General features: G+C 43.5%; 1 protein-coding gene across 2 annotated transcripts in view; it reads left to right on the top strand.

Moving 5' to 3' along the window:
• LOC126213308 (uncharacterized) overlaps window positions 1-18,856 on the top strand; it is a 229,667-nt gene that overhangs the window by 176,276 nt on the left and 34,535 nt on the right. For both annotated transcript variants that reach the window (XM_049940995.1, XM_049940994.1), the window contains exon 11: window positions 9,815-9,852. In XM_049940995.1, coding sequence (XP_049796952.1) covers window positions 9,815-9,852 — 38 coding nt within the window. The remainder of the gene's footprint in view (window positions 1-9,814; window positions 9,853-18,856) is intronic.

Genomic DNA, 18,856 nt, shown 5'->3' with positions numbered 1-18,856 from the left:
CATGTTGTACCACCATACAGCGAGACCTTCAGAGGTGGTGGTCCAGATTGCTGTATGCACCGGTACCTCTAATACCCAGTAGCACGTCCTCTTGCATTGATGCATGCCAGTATTTGTTGTGGCACACTATCCACAAGTTCGTAGAGGCACTGTCGGTCCAGATTGTCCCACTCTTCAACGGCGATTCGGTGTAGATCCCTCAGTGGTTGGTGGGTCACGTCGTCCATAAACAGCCCTTTTCAATCTGTCCCAGCCTTGTTCGATAGGATTCGTGTCTGGAGAACATGTTGGCCACTCTTGTCGAGCAGTGTTGTTATCCTGAAGGAAGTCACTCACGAGATGTGCAGGACAGGGATGCGAATTTTCGTCCTCAAAGACGAATGCCTCGCCAATATGCTGCCGATACGGCTGCACTATTGGTCGGACGATGGCACTCGCATATTGTGCAGCTGTTATGGCGCCTTCCGTTACCACTAGCGGTGTACGTCGGCCCTGCATAATGTCACTTCAAAGCAGCAGGGAACCTCCACCTTGCTGCACTCGCTGGACAGTGTGTCTAAGGCGTTCAGCCTGACTGGGTTGCTCCCAGACACATCTCTGACGATTGTCCGGTTGAAGGCATTTACGACGCTCATCGGTGAAGAGAACGTGATGCCAATCCTGAGCGGTCCATTCGGCATGTTGTTAGACCCATCTATACCACGCTGCATGGTGTCGTGGTTGCAAAGATGGACCTCGCCACGGATGTCAGGAGTGAAGTTGCACATTGTGCAGCTTATTGTGCATAGTTTGTCGTAACACGACGTCCTGTGGCTGCACGAAAAGCATTATTCAACATGGTGGCGTTGCTGTCAGGGTTCCTCCCAGACATAATCCGTAGGTAGCGGTCATCCACTGCAGTAGTAGCCCTCGGACGGCCTGAGCGAGGCATGTCATCGACAGTTCCTGTCTCTCTGTATCTCCTCCGTGTCCGAACAACATCGCTCTGGATCACTCCGAGACGCCTGGAAACTTCCCTTGTTGAGAGCCCTTCCTGGCACAAAGTAACAGTGCGGACGCGATCGAACCGCGGTATTGACCGTCTAGGCACGGTTGAACTACAGACGAGCCGTGTACCTCCTTCCTGGTGGAATGACTGGAACTGATCGGCTGTCGGACTCCCTCCGTCTAATAGGCGCTGCGCACCCATGGTTGTTTACATCTTTGGGTGGGTTTAGTGACATCTCTGAACAGTCAAAGGGACTGTGTCTGTGATACAATATCCACAGTCAACGTCTATCTTCCCGAGTTCTGGGAACCGGGATGATGCAAAACTTTTATTGATGTGTATAAAATTAAAATAGTTTAAATTTTCCAGATTTAAAAAATCTGAAATAATTAACTGTTTTTGTTTCTTTCTAACAGCAATTAGCTTTAATAACACAATATTGGTTAACACACTTAAATTGGCAGTCTTCATAAACAGAGAATAGGCGTGAAACCTACAGCTCGTTGTTGAGGAGGAGGTCACTGTGTTCAGGAATATCCTGGGTGAGAAAGAGGTTCGAAAATGTCGTCACGTTACAGAGCATCTCGAGGTGGAATGTTTACATCTGACATCGGGTCGTACCAAGCTATTACTGCGCGCTTAGTACGGAGTAACATATTTTGTGCAGAAGTAATGGCGATTTGTGAAAGTCCATTTTAAAGATGGCATCTTCAAAAGTAGTATTTAAAAAAATGAATGGCTGTGAAATTAAATTAAAGCTCTTATAGCCGCGCGGGATTAGCCGAGCGGTCTAAGGCGCTGCAGTCGTGGACCGAGCATCTGGTCCCGGCGGAGGTTCGAGTCCTCCCTCGGGCGAGGGTGTGTGTGTTTGTCCTTAGGATAATTTAGGTTAAGTAGTGTGTAAGCTTAGGGACTGATGACCTCAGCAGTTAAGTCCCATAAGATTTCACACACATTTGAACAAAGCTCTTATAATACAACACAGTTAGGAGAAAGAAGATTGCCATTAGAGTTACTACCCCCGATCGTGATTATCGTTAAGGCTGTGACTCGGCATACTTTCCTACACTTCCGAACACTGCAAGTGTGTAATATACTTGGCTGTGATGCAACATGCTGTCAATGAAAATCTCTCTTTCCACATTATCGCTATGTTACGCGATCAATAACTTTGTGTACAGTCCTTGTTTTCTGCTTTGTTTCGACGCTAACGTTTGGCGGTAATCTGTATAAAAATGATATTAAAGGTTGTTGTAACGTCAAAAAAAACTTAAAATGCTGGGAATGTTGGAATGTGGAATCATTAATGATAGGAAAGGATTGAATTGAGAAAACAGGACTCCTGTCGGTACCGACAAACAAGCGGGAAAACATAAAATTCAGGGACGTTAAAACGTGGTTGAGCTGTGGCGGGTTTGCTGGCATCGGATGTCAAATTCCTGGCACCACTAGCTCGATCTGTCGTGTGGTGTCCCTCTGTCGTGAAGCCACCGAGACCTGCGCTCGAGGTTGTCGACGGGGGACAGGGTGTGTTCCGGTGTGGAAGCGTGCCGGGCCCGTGACCCGGAGGCCGCGAATCGAAACCGCGCTCTGCTGTCACTCCCCAACTCCACGCCACAACACACCTCGTCCCCTGTCGACCACCTCGAACGGAGCTCTTACTGGCCTCGATCCGGAGGGACACGAAATGACAGATCGACCGAGTGGTGTCAGGAATTCGAAAGGTGACGCCGGCAACCCCGCCACGGCTCGGAGGTTTTATCGTATATATTTAGTGAGGCAAACTCGACAGTGTACAGCCGACTTGCCGTTATTGAAAGTAGACACAGGGTCCAGATTTCGTGGGATTATGTTGGCTCAGGTTTCACCCTACTGTTCGCGCATCAGTGGCATAGACTTCTGAAGAACTTGAAGAAAGTAATCCGTTATGTTGTGGAGTGAGCAGTGCTACTCTGCAGTCATGGCCGAGTGCCCTCTGTGGAAGTCACAGCTGCACTGTCCCCTGAGGGTCGTAGAGCATGTGGATAGCTTTACGGCTTCATTTCTACATCTACATCTACATTTATACTCCGCAAGCCACCCAACGGTGTGTGGCGGAGGGCACTTTACGTGCCACTGTCATTACCTCCCTTTCCTGTTCCACTTGTGTACGGTTTGCGGGAAGAACGACTGCCGGAAAGCCTCCGTGCCCGCTCGAATCTCTCTAATTTTACATTCGTGATCTCCTCAGGAGGTATAAGTAGGAGGAAGCAATATATTCGATACCTCATCCAGAAACGCACCCTCTCGAAACCTGGCGAGCAAGCTACACCGCGATGCAGAGCGCCTCTCTTGCAGAGTCTGCCACTCGAGTTTATTAAACATCTCCGTAATGCTATCACGGTTACCAAATAACTCTGTGACGAAACGCGCCGCTCTTCTTTGGATCTCCTCTGTCTCCTCCGTCAACCCGACCTGATACAGATCCCACACTGATGAGCAATACTCAAGTATAGGTTGAACGAGTGTTTTGTAAGCCACCTCCTTTGTTGATGGACTACATTTTCTAAGGAATCTTCCAATGAATCTCAACCTAGCACCCGCCTTACCAACAATTAATTTTACATGATCATTCCACTTCAAATCGTTCCGCACGCATACTCCCAGATATTTTACAGAAATAACTGCTACCAGTGTTTGTTCTGCTATCATATAATCATACAATAAAGGATCCTTCATTTTATGTATTCGCAATACATTACATTTGTCTATGTTAAGGGTCAGTTGCCACTCCCTGCACCAAGTGCCTATCCGCTGCAGTCTTCCTGCATTTTGCTGCAATTTTCTAATGCTACAACTTCTCTGTATACTACAGCATCATCCTCAAAAAGCCGCATGGAACTTCCGACACTATCTACTAGGTCATTTGTATATATTGTGAAAAGCAATGGTCCCATAACACTCCCCTGTGGCACACCAGAGGTTACAGTAACGTCTGTAGACGGATCTCCATTGAGAACAAGATGCTGTGTTCTGTTTGCTAAAAACTCTTCAATCCAGCCACACAGCTGGTCTGATATTCTGTAGGCTCTTACTTTATCAGGCGACAGTACGGAACTGTATCGAACGCCTTCCGGAAGTCGAGGAAAATGGCATCTACTTGAGAGTCCGTATGTAATATTTTCTGGGTCTCATGAACAAATAAATAGAGTTGGGTCTCACACGATCGCTGTTTCTGGAATCCATGTTGATTCCTACAGAGTAGATTCTGGGTTTCCAGAAACGACATGATACGCGAGCAAAAAACATGTCCTAAAATTCTACAACAGAGATGAGTACGCAGGAGGTATTATTCTTTCAGTGAATAGGAAAACACAATTTTTCAATGTGTTGGACATAAATCTGCACACTGTTTTTGTATGAGCTAAACAGTCTTACGCTGAAACATAGTATTTCTTTGTCATGTCCATCATCAGCAGACATTCATGATAACAGTTGTACTGATATGAAATGAGTGTAGGTAGTAAGGGGAAAAATCTATCAAGTTACAAAAGTATGAAGTGATACCAGTGAGGAATGACTAACAATGCGCAACTCCAGTGTAATAAAAGTGTTGCGACTCGTGAAGATTTGTGTCAAACCGGGATTTTTCTGCTTTACACAAGTGGTTGCTGTAAACATCAGGTTATCTGAGCACGCCGCCAGAGCTGACTCTCGAGCTTACACTGTCAGTGGTTTCTGAATGTTATGTCGGTTAGATTTAATGTACTCGTATCTTCGTCGATTACATCACCGTTAGCTTCATTCACTATCAGTGAACTTAATTAATTTTATATACTGGGTGTTTCAAAAAGAATGACCTTACTTTGAATGGTAATAACTACTAAAAAGGGACGTGCAAGAAAGGAAATGTGTATTGCTTGAACGGTTGTGGCCTAAAGTTTCAAAAAATCACTGTTATATGTCACTCAGTGTGTCTTCTCTGTTTGCAGTCAGTCAGAAGTAAGATGGTGTCTGTTCCACAGAAGGCATTTTGTGTTCTGCAGTTTGCAAAGAGGAAGTTAGTGATTTCTGTCCCTCGTGCTTTTTGTCGGTATTTTGGCATTCGTCCGCCTGCGTCCAAAAACATTCGTCGTCAGTATCATCGACTCGAAGAGACAGTACGCTTGTGCAAACGTAAGAGTCCAGGTCGGCCTCACACTTCTGATGACACGGTGGAAAGAGTTCGGCAAACGTTTGAGCAGAGTCCACAAAAGTCTACTCTCCACGCGAGAAGAGAACTGGCAGTGCCCCGTACGACAGTCTGGCGAGGGTCAAGATGCCGTTCGGTCTATAAACCGTACGGACTAAAATTAACGCGAGCTCTTTGGGTTGGTGTTAAAGGGAAATGGGTTGACTTCAGCAATGCTTTGATAGAGGACTTGGAAGACAATACATTTTTACCACAGTTAATTTTCAGTGATGAAACAACATTTCATGTTAGTGGTAAAGTAAACCGACATGACGTGCGCATATTATTGACCGTGAAAGAGACTCTCCTGAAGTGAACATTTTTGTGCCATTTCTCACGGAAAATAGTACGGTCACCTTCCTGTCGAAGCAAAACACAGTGACTGGAATGAGCTGTCTCCAATTGTTGCAGAAGTGGCTTTTCCCTCAACTTCAGGAGGAATCTGAAGACATCATTTTCCAGCAGGACAGAACTCCACTACTCCGGCACAACATTGTATGTCATTTTCTCAATGAAACGCTGCCCCAATGCTGCATAGGGCGCACGGGACCTTTGAGATGCTGCCCGGCTTTCTCGGCATCAAAGATCGCCAGGTGTGACCCACACTGTACGATACCTTCTTCTTTTTTGTGAGGTTATTTGAAGAAATGTTTGTTCATCTCTCCTTTACCTCTTGAAGAAAAGAGTAACAGCCACTATAACTTCCGTAAAAGCAGATACTTTCCGTAAAATATATGACAAACGTAGCTATTGTCTAGATGTTGTTTGAGCTGCTGCTGCTTCTGTAGACACGCAGAGCACTAGTAATGGCAAAGCTAGCATATTTAAGATTTTGAGTATTTTGCAATTTATCCCAGATATGAAGTATGTTTTAATTAATAAATGTGTGATTTTGAAATTGGGACATTCATTTTGAAACACTCTGTATTTCCGACACAGTAGAGTAACTCGGAGTCCTGCATTGTATGTGCTAGTCCGGTGTTCCTATTTTGGAGCATCCTTATAATGAGGAGTGATCGAAGACATTTTTAAGATATAGCTGTCTGTTAACAAAATGAAGCTCACTTATAATGCCCTCGGATAAATATCCACACAACTACATACGACAGAAATGTCTCCCCTCCGATGTTGTCGTCGACGTCCCAAAACGACCCCCAGAGGTGTAGTAAGCAGCGGCTCGAAGACCTGAGATGTTACTGGGCCGGTGCTTGGCATATGACGGCTGGTGTATTGCTGGTGAGGACAACTGGGACCTGGGCTGGGTCTTCCGGTGTGGACCACTGAGATGAAATTGCAGGTACTGCCGAGTTTAGCACCGGGACCGAACTGCCGATGCGGCTGGACAGAACTGTCGGTACTGCCGACTTGAGGCGTGAGGTACAGTCTAGGGGTGGCCTTAACAGCCGGCGCAGACGGATATCAGCACGGTGCTGTGCGGGCGTGGTGTAGGAAAATATTGGCCTGCCGACAGCGCCCTCTACTGCGACAGGCGTGCTGCCTGTCGGTGAGGTCGGTGCCCCCAGACGCTGTGGAGGCAATGTGTAACTCGGTGGTAGACGGCCCGGGCCACACCGGGAAAATATCTCAGTGCTGATGACGGCTATTTATGCACGTCCCTACGGCGGGGCAGCTGCCCACACGACCTGCTCAGTCTGTGGAGGATTTGACTACTGGGCGGATACGGTGAGATTTAAAATCGGTGGCAGTTAAAGTTTTCATCAGGTCTGATGCTGTGTTCAAATAGCATAATACTTCAGGCAACTGATGGTGAAAGCCAGGAAATTGGTTTTTGAGTCCCAGCCTGACACAAATTTTTATGAAACACACTATATTCGTGCCTTCGATAAGTAATTAAGATACCAGATAACCTGCTAAAGCTTCGTCTTTTGTATTAATTTGTGGGCCACACAGAGGAAACCCTTCTAGTCTCCCAGACCCAGTGTCTGGTTCGGGTTCTTTGACGATACCTTCACAGACAGGCACTTTCTCCCAAACCTACTCCTCGGACGCATTTTCAGTGCCGTATCCTGACACACCTCTATATGTCACAGCACTCCCAATCAGCTCAAATGAACAGTCCTCCTAATCACCCAGTATCATCACAGACTGGAGCAACTGAACCGTGTGCTTTGCGAGGACTTCTGCTATCTATCACCGAGCCCGGATATGAGGGGCAAAGATACGAGCGACATTGCCTCGCAGTCCTTCCTGACACTCCCGACCTACACGAAATCCTGGTCTGTCCCTATGCCACACCCATTTCCAACTCCTTACCACACGGATTATATCCCTGTGGAAGACCCGTGTGCGATACCTGTCTGATTAGTCCACCCATCAGAACCTTCTCCTATCCCATCACAGGCTTATCCGAGCCCATGAGAGGCTCTCTCACCTTTGGAAGCTGCCAGGTCATATACCAGATCTGCTGCAATTTCAGCACAGAATTTTACACAACCACCGGCCAACTGTCCACTCGAGTGAATGGCCACCGCCAGACTGTGGCCTAGGCAGAGTTGACCGTACAGTGTTGGAACATGCTAATGACCGTAACATGCTCGATTTCAATGGATGCTTCACATCCTGTGCCAGATGGATCTCCCCCCTCCCCCGGAGCACCATCTTTTCTGAACGATACACGTGGAAGTATCCTTGCAACGTATCTTCATTCCTGTGCTTCTCCTGGTCTCAATCTCCTATAACCCCATGCACCCACACACTCTTCACAACAGTCCCCCTTTGTCTGTTCTATCAATCACTCCCAATTTACAACCACAGAGATACGTGTTGCACAAACTCGTCAGCTCCAGTGCCCGTGTCACATTCCTGTCCTGGTGCACCTTCTGCATCTCTCCTGCATTCTGGTCTCTCACGCCTGTTGGCTTTTTCTGAGCTGTCAGTCGCCCTGACCTGATTCTCCCTTTCTATGTCCTGCTTTTTTTCACTCTTCTCCCACCTCACCTGACGAAACCCACCCTTCATCTAGTCTTCCATGTCTCCGCAGTATCCTTTCTTTCAGGAGTGCTAGTTTTGCAAGGTTCGCAGAAGAGCTTCTGTTAAGTTTGGAAGGGAGGAGACGAGGTACTGGCAGAAGTAAGGCTGTGAGGACGGGGCGTGAGTCGTGCTTGGGTAGCTCAGTGGTAGAGCACTTGCCCGCAAAAGGCAAAGGTCCCGAGTTCGAGTCTCGGTCCGGCACACAGTTTTAATCTGCCAGGAAGTTTCATGGTATGGATTGCCAAAGAATGTTGTAAAATGAAATAAAGAGACCAAATGAAGTGATAATGAAATGGAAGGGTGCACCTCTCCAACAAAATGTGACCAACTAGCAAATAATAATTGTTGTTGTTGTTGTTGTTGTTGGTGGTGGTGGTGGTGGTGACATGACATTTTGAGAATGCGTAAAAAGAGATATGAAGAGTGTTAACATAATAAGCAGTTGATGTATTGTATTCTAAGTGGTTTACATAATTCAACAGTTTACAATATACAGTGGAATCTTGTTAATACATTTTTGAAAGGACCACAGATTTTGAATGTCATAAACAGGAAAACATATTTCCAAAAATACATAATTTGGTAACGATTTTATTTTTTTCAGCAGTCAAAATGCATAGTTAAGAGTAGCACATGTGGGATAATATGCAACCACGTAACGCCACACTTTCGGACGTGCTATATCGATAAGTTATAATTGTAAATGCGCCTTTGTGGGAATATGTTTGGAACATCACACGCAGAAATTCAAAATTGTGTATTAGTATGCAAGAAGCAAAAATATTTTAAATATAGTGACTTTGGTGATATCCAAGCTGCCAGACGTGCAAACTTAAGCCGGCAGCCAATCGGTATGCAGGAACGTCACTTGACGTGAGAGGATAGCCTCTAGGCTCCTGAACCCGTATTGTAGGAATGGATCTAAAAGACTTAGATATCAATATTTATTTCAATTTGAGTCAGTTTTATTTTTAACACACCTCATGTGTGGATATTTGTACAGTTACTACCTCTCTATCTTCTTATCCACGGTGTATCGGTACACTGTTAGACACAAAAAAACAAAATCGTGCACGGAGAGTTAATCGAACACTGAATTCCACTATATGGTACACAAACAAAGAAAGACCAGCCACTGAATTGACTGTGTTTTATCATTTATGTTCGGCCACTACAACATTGCACCTATCTGCGATTGGCACTTGTCAGTACGTTGTAAGTTGTCGGAGCTACTGCTGACCTATACGAGCTATAGCAGTGTATTGTACTTCTGCATGTAAATTGGTCATTTCTACTGTAACTTACGATGTGCACAGTTGCCAGCACTGAAAAACACTGTCAAATTTGAACGCGCTTAGTGGGGAGGGAAAACGTATAAAAAAGTTGTGTTAACATTGTTTAATGCAGTCTGAATTCAGACTTCCGTAAATGGACATATTCTGTTGGAACACGTGGTAGTGAGGAATGTACTAATGAGATTCCACTGTACATTCTTTTCTGCTTTTATCCCTAGTGTCACGTAGGGATCTTGGGGAATAATAATCTACAACTTTAAGTATAGTTTTATTTGTTTGCTGTAAAGTCTCACTGAATTTGTGATCTGAAACCACTTCCATTTGTTCCAGGAGGCAGCCACCGAAGGACACTTTCCAGATATTACAGAGTAAGAGTTTTATTATTTTATTGACACATTTATTTTTCTAAGATTGCCCAGAAAGTAATGCACCGCACTTTTTTCTCCTCGGCCAAAAACAATGCTACAAATGTGAAACATTACGTATGTATTATTTGAAGTCTCCTGAATGAGCCAGACAAGTTTCCGACAGATAGTGTAGCTGTAGTACAGTTCCAAAACGGCATCTGTAGGTGATGTATGTTACAAGCAATGTGCCGTCATTGAATTTCTCACTGCATAGAAAGAAACTGTGGGGTGTGAAACTTCCTGGCAGATTAAAACTGTGTGCCGGACCGAGACTCGAACTCGGGACCCTTTGCCTTACGCGGGCCAAGTGCAAGGTACGCAGGAGAGCTTTTCTAATGTTTGGAAGGTAGGAGACGAGGTACTGGCAGAAGTAAAGCTGTGAGGACGGGGCGTGAGACGTGCTTCGGTAGCTCAGTCGGTAGAGCACTTGCCCACAAAAGGCAAAGGTCCCGAGTTCGAGTCTCGGTCCGGCACACAGCTTTAATCTGCCAGGAAGTTTCATATCGGCACACACTCCACTGCAGAGTGAAAATCTCATTCTGGAGTGTGGGGTTTATTCACAAATGCATGTGCAAAGTCTACAGAACATCTGCTGTCGACAGGAGTACAGTTAGTCGCTGGGCATGGAGGGTGAGGTTATCAGAAGGCAATTCGGCGGAGCTCCACGATTTGCAGCTGTTGGGGAGACCATCCACAGCGGTCACACCTGATCTGGCCCCCTCAGAATTCCACTTGTTTGGCCCATTAAAGGATGCCATTCGTGCAAGACCTTTTGAGGTCGATGAGGAGGGAATTCACACAGTGAAGCACTGGCTCCGCCTACAGGACGAGGATTGGTACCGACATGGCATACACGCACTTGTTTAGCACTGGAGGAAGGCTGTAGAATGGGATGGAGATTACGTGGAAAAATAGGGTGTATAGATAAAGCACCATTCTTTCGTGTATGTAATTCTCATTATCTTCGGTAAAGAATAGTTGAAGAAATAAAATGTGGTGCGTTATTTTCTTGGCAACCGTCATATGTGGCAGATGTGGAGCCTTCATGCTTTCTTCCACACCTGTCCAGATCGTCCAACAGAAATTCTCGCTGATTCCAAGGTCACAGTGAGGTACTTGCTGCGGTGGTTCCTGAACACGGCCCATTTCTTCCCCATATGTCTGTGATTCAAACTTGTGCTTATATTCTAGTGACAATTGTTGTGAAGAGGTCATTGAATATTTATCTGTCCTCATTTTGAGATTCATTTTCCATATAACTTTACTTTGTGCACAGAAAATAAACATTCAGTCAAGGTAAAGATTCCAGAACCACAATTAACTTTCTGCTTAGCAAGTTTATCTCCATTTCTTGTGATCCGTTGCTTCCTCCTCCAGTTCGCCATGTTTGCAAGCTGCCTTGCAGTCACCCAGGAGCCGAGTCCTTTTGTCTTCCTGCTTTTCCTTCCCTGTTACATATCTTTAAGTAATGGTCTCTATGATCTTATTTTGCTACAGATACGCCTTAACTCACTTTTTCTCTCTAAACTAGCTATCTTATACCAATCTTCTTAGGATCATTTAAAATGACACCAAGTGCAGCCAAACCAGTTGCTGTTGTAGATCACTTATGATTAGTTTCATTCTTTGGTGTACCTGTTTAATATATAACCATACCTCTATCGCAGATTTCTCAAAATTGAAATTGCTATCAGGGCCAACTACGTATCCTATAAAATAAAGTTCATCAGTATTCACTTCATGATTACCAGTTAACAAAATTATTCTCACACAAACAGTAACACACTAGACTTTGATGTAATAACAAGAAAGCTCAATTTTATTCACAGAGGGTGACTTGCACAGATTTTTCCCTCAAGACAATGTGTGAATAACTGCAAAATATCAGTTGAAATATACGAACCCAGATATCCATTAATAGATAGCTCCACTCAATCTGTGACATTCCACAGGTTTTTGCTCCCACTCCCTCCAAACACTCGACACTGCTGGTCTCACACACAGTGACCAGGGTACACGGTCAAGTTGCTTACTATCTGTTATGGCTGGATGTCGATTGCTGTCTCTTTTGGAAGACTCTTCAGAATGAGAGTTTTTACTGGTTACATCAGTACTCCACAAGCCACCTGATCGAGTGTGGGAGAGGGTACTTCCGGTACTTGTAACTTATCTTCCCCCCCTTCGACCACTGCATGGAAAGTATGATTATTGGTAAACCACTGTATTTGCTCTGAATTCTTGGATTTTCTGATCATGATCATTTAGTGAGAAGTATATGTGAGGAAGTAATACGTTGTCTGACTTGTATCCTCTCTCTCTCTTCTATCAGTCCTATCTGGTAGGGATCCTAGATTGACAAACAGAACTCAAGAATCAGTTTAGCAAGTGCCTTGTTAGCCACTTCCTTCGTGGTTGAGTTACATTTCCTTAAGATTCTTCCAATCAATCTGCCTGGCATCTGCTACCTGTTTCGTGTCTTCATTTTGCTTGAGGCTGCTCTGGATAGTTACTCCTAGATATTTTATGGTAGGTACTGTTTGTAGCAGTTTCTCATCAGTAGTGTAGTTCTACAAGTTTATTTTTCCGATCTTCCCTGTAGGATATAACATAATGCTTCATGCACTACACAGGCTGTCCCATTTATCTTGACCACCCTAAATAACTGCTTGTCCAGATGCAAATTACGAAATGTTTCAAGCAAATGTTCTTTACCCATCGGGGGACATCAATCAGAGTGATTGCCTTCATTGTAGCTTTGTTTTTTACAAAGATATGAACAGTGGTATGAGTTTTTAAAATGGCACCCTGTATTGTTTATTCAGTAATTCATTTCTGCCACTAGGCATGTATAGCACAACTCATTGCGAATTGTCTGCAGCTCGCGGTCAAGTGGCTAGCGTTGCTGCCTCTGGATCACGGGTGCCTGGGTTCAGTTCCTGACCGGGTTAGGGATTTTCTCTCCCCGGGGACTGGGTGTTTGTGTTGCCCTCATCATTTCATCTTCATCATCGTTTGTAACGGTTGGTAGATTGGGCTGTGTAAAAAATGGTCTGTGTAAAAAATGGTCTGTGTAAAAAATGGTCTGTGTAAAAAATGGTCTGTGTAAAAAATGGTCTGTGTAAAAAATGGTCTGTGTAAAAAATGGTCTGTGTAAAAAATGGTCTGTGTAAAAAATGGTCTGTGTAAAAAATGGTCTGTGTAAAAAATGGTCTGTGTAAAAAATGGTCTGTGTAAAAAATGGTCTGTGTAAAAAATGGTCTGTGTAAAAAATGGTCTGTGTAAAAAATGGTCTGTGTAAAAAATGGTCTGTGTAAAAAATGGGCTGTGTAAAAAATGGGCTGTGTAAAAAATGGGCTGTGTAAAAAATGGGCTGTGTAAAAAATGGGCTGTGCAAAAAATGGGACTTTGTACGGGCACTGATGACCATGCAGTTGAGCGTCCCACAAACCCGTCATCATTATTGCCAGTTCTGTGCCACCTGTGTTGTCGACCTGGCTTGCTCTGTTCGTATGCATTGATTGTTTCTGCTAACGCTGTTTTGTTCTCGTTTCGTTTCTTGAGATGGCAGGTTTCTGTGAACAATGTGGAGCTGTGAAATTTTGTTTTCTATTCGGTAAAAATTATGGTGATACTGTTTTAATGTTGAAAATAGCTTACCGAGATGACAGTATGGTAAAACTCGAGTGTAAGAGTGGTTTGCTCTATTTAAAAATGGTGACGTGTCAGTTGTTGACAAATCTCATTCCAGACATCCGTCGACTGCCCAAATCGACAAAAATATTGAAAAAGATTAGAGAGCTTGTGCTTCCGGACCATCGACAGACAATTCGTCAAATGTCAGAGATAAGTGGGCTATCGTGGAGCTCATTTCAGCGAATTTTAATGGAAGATTTTGGAATGAAAAGGGTTGCTGCCAAGTTTGTTTCTCGGGTTTTGACTGAAAATTGAAAGAAATGTCAAGTTGAAACGTTTCGTGCTTCGAAATGACAGCTCGAAACTGCTCCACACACCTTACTCGCCTGTCCTGGCTCCTTGCGACTTTTTGTTATTTCCGTGCGTAAAAAGGGACGTGAAAAGACGACAGTGTGACAGCATTGGAGAAGTTGAGAAAAAAACAGAGGAGGAGCTGTCAGCCATTTCTATAGATGGCTACAAAAAATGTTTCAAACAGTGTAAGCACCGGTGGGGCAAATGTATTAGTTGTAATGGAGAGTATTTTGAGGGGGATAAAGTTGTTTTGTAAACAATTTGAAATCGTGTAGCTTTCTTACACCCTCATATTGCACGATTCAACTATCTGTCCAAATACAAACCCACTGTGAGACCCTTTGATGCTCTGTCAGGTGCTAAAAACGATGCTTTACATGAGTCCACATCACCTACGCGATCACTCGACACCTGATGCTATTCACGCCCCTTATTTATCCTACCGCGCCGTGTAACAACTCCGAGCACTGACAGCACTAATGCAGTCGGGTGACCGTTCTATTTGTCGGAGAGAATTTATCTCCTAATCATTTATCTACCTGTAGGAGACGCGTACACGTACTGTGAATTCTCGGTGTTTAACTTTTTTGATTGAGCAGTGGACTAACATTACTGTCAGTACTACAGTCTCTGTGAGTAAAATTGGTACAGCTCTGTTTATATTTGTGTATTAATGTAGATCAAAACAGCAGAATGTTGTCTCTGCTTCTACCCTGGTCAGCAACCATTGTCTGCAGGGTTTCTCAGTCCTCAGCTGAGTTTCTTCTGTGGAAACCGATTGCACCATTCACTGTAACCTCTGTGAAGCTACATTTCCGTTATTAATCGCGCCCGTACGACAGACATTTTCGAAAACAGTTTTGTTCAGTTGTCGCTGTTCTCGATCGTTTGTCGTCCACCCGTACGGCACGTCGTTTTGCAGGCTGTCGGCGTGCTGACGTGCAGTCGAATTCCTCGGGCAGTCCTCGGTCTCCCTACGTACTGCGGCTGCGGTACCGTCGGGCACACCGGGCCAACTCTTTCCTCGACACTCCTTTGGGCCTGGTGATACTGTATTTACTTGAATCTAAGCCGCACCTGAAAAATGAGACTCGAAATCGAGGAAAAAAAAATTTCTCGTATCTAAGCCGCACCTGAAATTTGAGACTCGAAATTCAAGGGGAGAGAAAATTTTTAGGCCGCACCTTCAAATCGAAACAAAGTTGGTCCATTGTAATATGAGACACAATTTAGGTCGAATGAATGATGATACAGCTACAGTAGTTTGGTTCGAGTCGTAAGCTTAGCAGTTAAGCTTTACCAGGTAGCCATTGCTGTGCGTCAGGTGCTCCGTCCGTATTTATATGGGTACCCTTCCTTTTTCACGTGCTTCATCTGGTTTGAATTGATTGCTTATTTTTCTTTGATCTGATAAGTGCCGTTCTCTTTGTTATAGGTGTTTATGTCACTCTAAGCTGAAAATGCATTACTGTTCTGTGTCATGCATTGTTTGTCGCATTCTGATAATGGGTGTTTACGGCCTGTCACCGCACGCGGCATGGCTTGCTTTTCTGCACGCTACCGCCGCTTACAATTAAAAAGAGGAATTGTCTCATTAGCGAAACAATGGCAAAAGACTGCTATTTGTTGTTTCTTGCACTGCTGCTTTCTTTGATAATGATCAACAAGAACCAAACAATAGACTGCGTATGATAGAAGATGTGCTGAACGAGACTTTAGCGAAAATTTTGCTCCGTTTGAAAATCTTTGCAGACACCTCTTTAGTACATTACATTCTGCACAGAAATTAGAGTCATCTTAGATTTAAAAATCTTGTCAATTGTCATGCCTCGCTTCTGACTGTATCACTACTAGGCATAAGAATAATACGAATATAAACATGACATGACATGTACATTCTTCCGCGTTTGCTGTTTTCTCACTCTAGTTTCGTAGTATATTAAGCAGACAGGATTTAAATGAGATAGCAGCAAACACGAAAGAATACATAACAAAATGTTTATATTCGTATTATTCTTATGGTGAAGAGAAAGCTGCATGTGACTGACAATTCATAGAAGTTCCTATTAGCAACCATCTATTCTCACAGATAGGAAAAAATTCAGAACATAGAGTTGGCCATATTGACAAACATCCCAAACAGTCTTGCCAGTCGGATTTTCGTAGTACATTGAAATGCTGCTACATTCGAAGATGAACAATACGGAATTTGTATTTACTTAGTTGGATAATGTATGAAAATGCAATGAGTTTCCCATAATATTCCTGTAATTCATCAATTACTTCGTCTGTTAGTCTTCCAGCACATTTTATTGTCTAGGCATCAGACAGTTTTGTATTACCCAGCTTGGTTTTTAGGTTTATTTGTAATTCCAACTTCTGAGACATAGCAGTAGGCACAAAACACAGCAATTCAGTCTTCTAGACGGTGTAGTTCCCAAGATATGACTGCTCAACTGCGGCAGTATATACATAGCCGCAAAATTTGACAGTCACATGTCAACATTCAAAATATTATTTGAAGGTCTCACAATTGTCTGATTTTAATGCATTATATAAAAAATGTTCAGGAAAGTCCAAAGTAAATTATGGAGTAGAAATCAGCGAATTTCACGTACAATGTCTCCTTAAGCTTTTGCCGACATCAGGAAATGCCATCTGCTGGAAATTTTTTTAGGTATTTTCCTGTGTGTGGTGTTGTTTCTTGCACCATAGCTGCAGGCAGATTGTCAACTTATGTCTTGACTTACCCTTGAGATCTCAAAATTTGTCAGGGAAAAATGGTAAAATTCGTCTGGCTATCAGGGACTTTGACTTCCAGAAACTTGGCAACCCTGGTTTAAAGGGTCACCTGTTATCCTTAATTTTAAATATTGGTCTGTTCTCACAAGAGCGCACACACGTTCAACGTTTTCATTGGCTTTTGAAGTTGGAGGTTCTAACAACCCTACCACAACAAAGGTCAAAAATTAATTATGATTGTAGTGTTGCTCACGCTGCTTAATATTTCATTTTCGGCCAACAACAAAGTTATATTATGTGGCAGGTGCCATTGGAGCACAGTTAATAAAGTCATTTCATGAAATAATGGATAAACTAGACACTCATGTTTTCGTGTTTCCCACGCTGGTCTCGTTGTGAACTCGTGGCTCAATCGTCGAAAATCTAGGTGGTGATGATTCCGAGCTCGGATGCAAAGAGGCCTAGGTGTTATTCTGCGATATTCGAAAGTTTTATAGATGTGTTTCATAAACCAGTCTTAAAGATTAAGCTTTTGCAAGTTAGGACAATGGTGATGTAAAAAAGTAATCAGCACTCCAAATTTAAGTTACGCTTCTTTTTTATTACTTTTGTTGCAACATGACTTCACAATATAAAACATACTTAAAAATATCTTCCTCAGTGTTAAAGTTCACATTTCATAAACTGACTACAATTTGCGTCTTTTTAAAACAACAACCAAAGCTTGACACACTAATAACCGCTTAACACACCCAAAAATCAGAGTTACAAGTACGTCTAAGATCATAGTGACAAAAGAAAGAATACACATGAGAATAATATCGTTGCAATATAAACATATCGATGTATCGAAGTGCCTCTACATTAATGAAATCAAATCTGAATATTGTCACAGAAATATGTTAACTATTTTACAGAAACACAGTAGAATATTGCCGGTATCGAGAGGTCGAGGTGAGGTGCCGTAATGGTTACGTAATTCAAGTACCGTTACAAGGTCTCACCGAGTGACGTTCATCTTAAACGCATTCTCGGCCTTCCAAAAATGATTTGTGGCACGAAAAACTTTTGCTCTTAACGAGGAATGTTCCCTGTAGGCACGTTCCAACTTCTCGAAGGCCACACTTGGCAGATTCCCCAGATTTGACACAAAAGTCGATTGCATAACACTGCTCTAAATTCTGTTCTTCCAGCTTCTTAACACGCACTGAGAACACGACTTCACTGTTGGCCCTCTCAAATATCACGTGTCGGCTGCGAGGGGCTGAAGCTTGGGACTGAGCATCTGGGGGGTGTGAACACACAGATCTGCCCCAGTAGAACAACACGGCAGTGCCAGATCACTCGCAGTAGTGTCAGTCTCATTACTCTTCTGATATCATTCTGCCTGACGAGTGAAAAAATCTCACTTTTAGTCCCTCCCTGTTCTGCCGACGTTTCCCATTCGTTATGCCGTTTTGTCATCGTCGTCAGTTATCCGCTATATTAGCAGGTCCTTTGCCTCTCCATTTTCTGCGATCCATTGCTTCCTTCTTAAGGCTGCTGTATGTCGTACTGTCCATCATGTCGTGCAGTATCTGGAATCTCTTCCTTCCTCGCTTCCTTTTCCCTTCTACATAACCTTCTAAAACTGTTTTTATCAGTCCGTCATTCTTTCTTAATATATGCCCAATCCAGTTTCTTTTTCTTCTCTTTATTACATCTAGTAACTGTCTTTTCTCTCCCACTCTTCTCAGTACCTCTTCATTTTTTACTCTGTCCATCCAACTTATTCTTTCCATCTTCCGCCATGTCCAGATCTCAAAAGCCTCCAGCCTTTCTCTGTCTTTTTTCCTCACAGTCCATGTTTCAGCGCCATATAGAAGAACAGTCCATACAAGACATTTTATGAGTCTCTTCCTGAATTCTCTGTCCAGACCGCTGCAGAAAATCCTCCTTTTCTTATAAAACGCCTCTTTTGCCATTGCTATCCTTGTTCTAATTTCTGTGGTGCACTTCCAGTCAGTGTCTATCCTGCTTCCAAGATACTTAAAATTTTGCACCTGTTCTAGTGTTTCTCTATTCAGCACAATTTTTATTTCCTTATTTCCTCCTAGTGCCAATACTTTTGTTTTATTTTTTTTCCGTTAGTATCAATGGTGTCCACCAAATCCTGTAATTCTTTTTCGCCTGTGGCTAGAAGGACCATGTCATCAGCAAACCTCAAACACCCTACTCTTCTTCCTCCAATTTCTAC

The sequence above is a fragment of the Schistocerca nitens genome, chromosome 11 (assembly GCF_023898315.1).
Source record: "Schistocerca nitens isolate TAMUIC-IGC-003100 chromosome 11, iqSchNite1.1, whole genome shotgun sequence".
Lineage (NCBI taxonomy): Eukaryota > Metazoa > Arthropoda > Insecta > Orthoptera > Acrididae > Schistocerca > Schistocerca nitens.
Note: the sequence above shows the minus strand (reverse complement) of the source record. Positions and strands in the feature narration are given on the sequence as shown.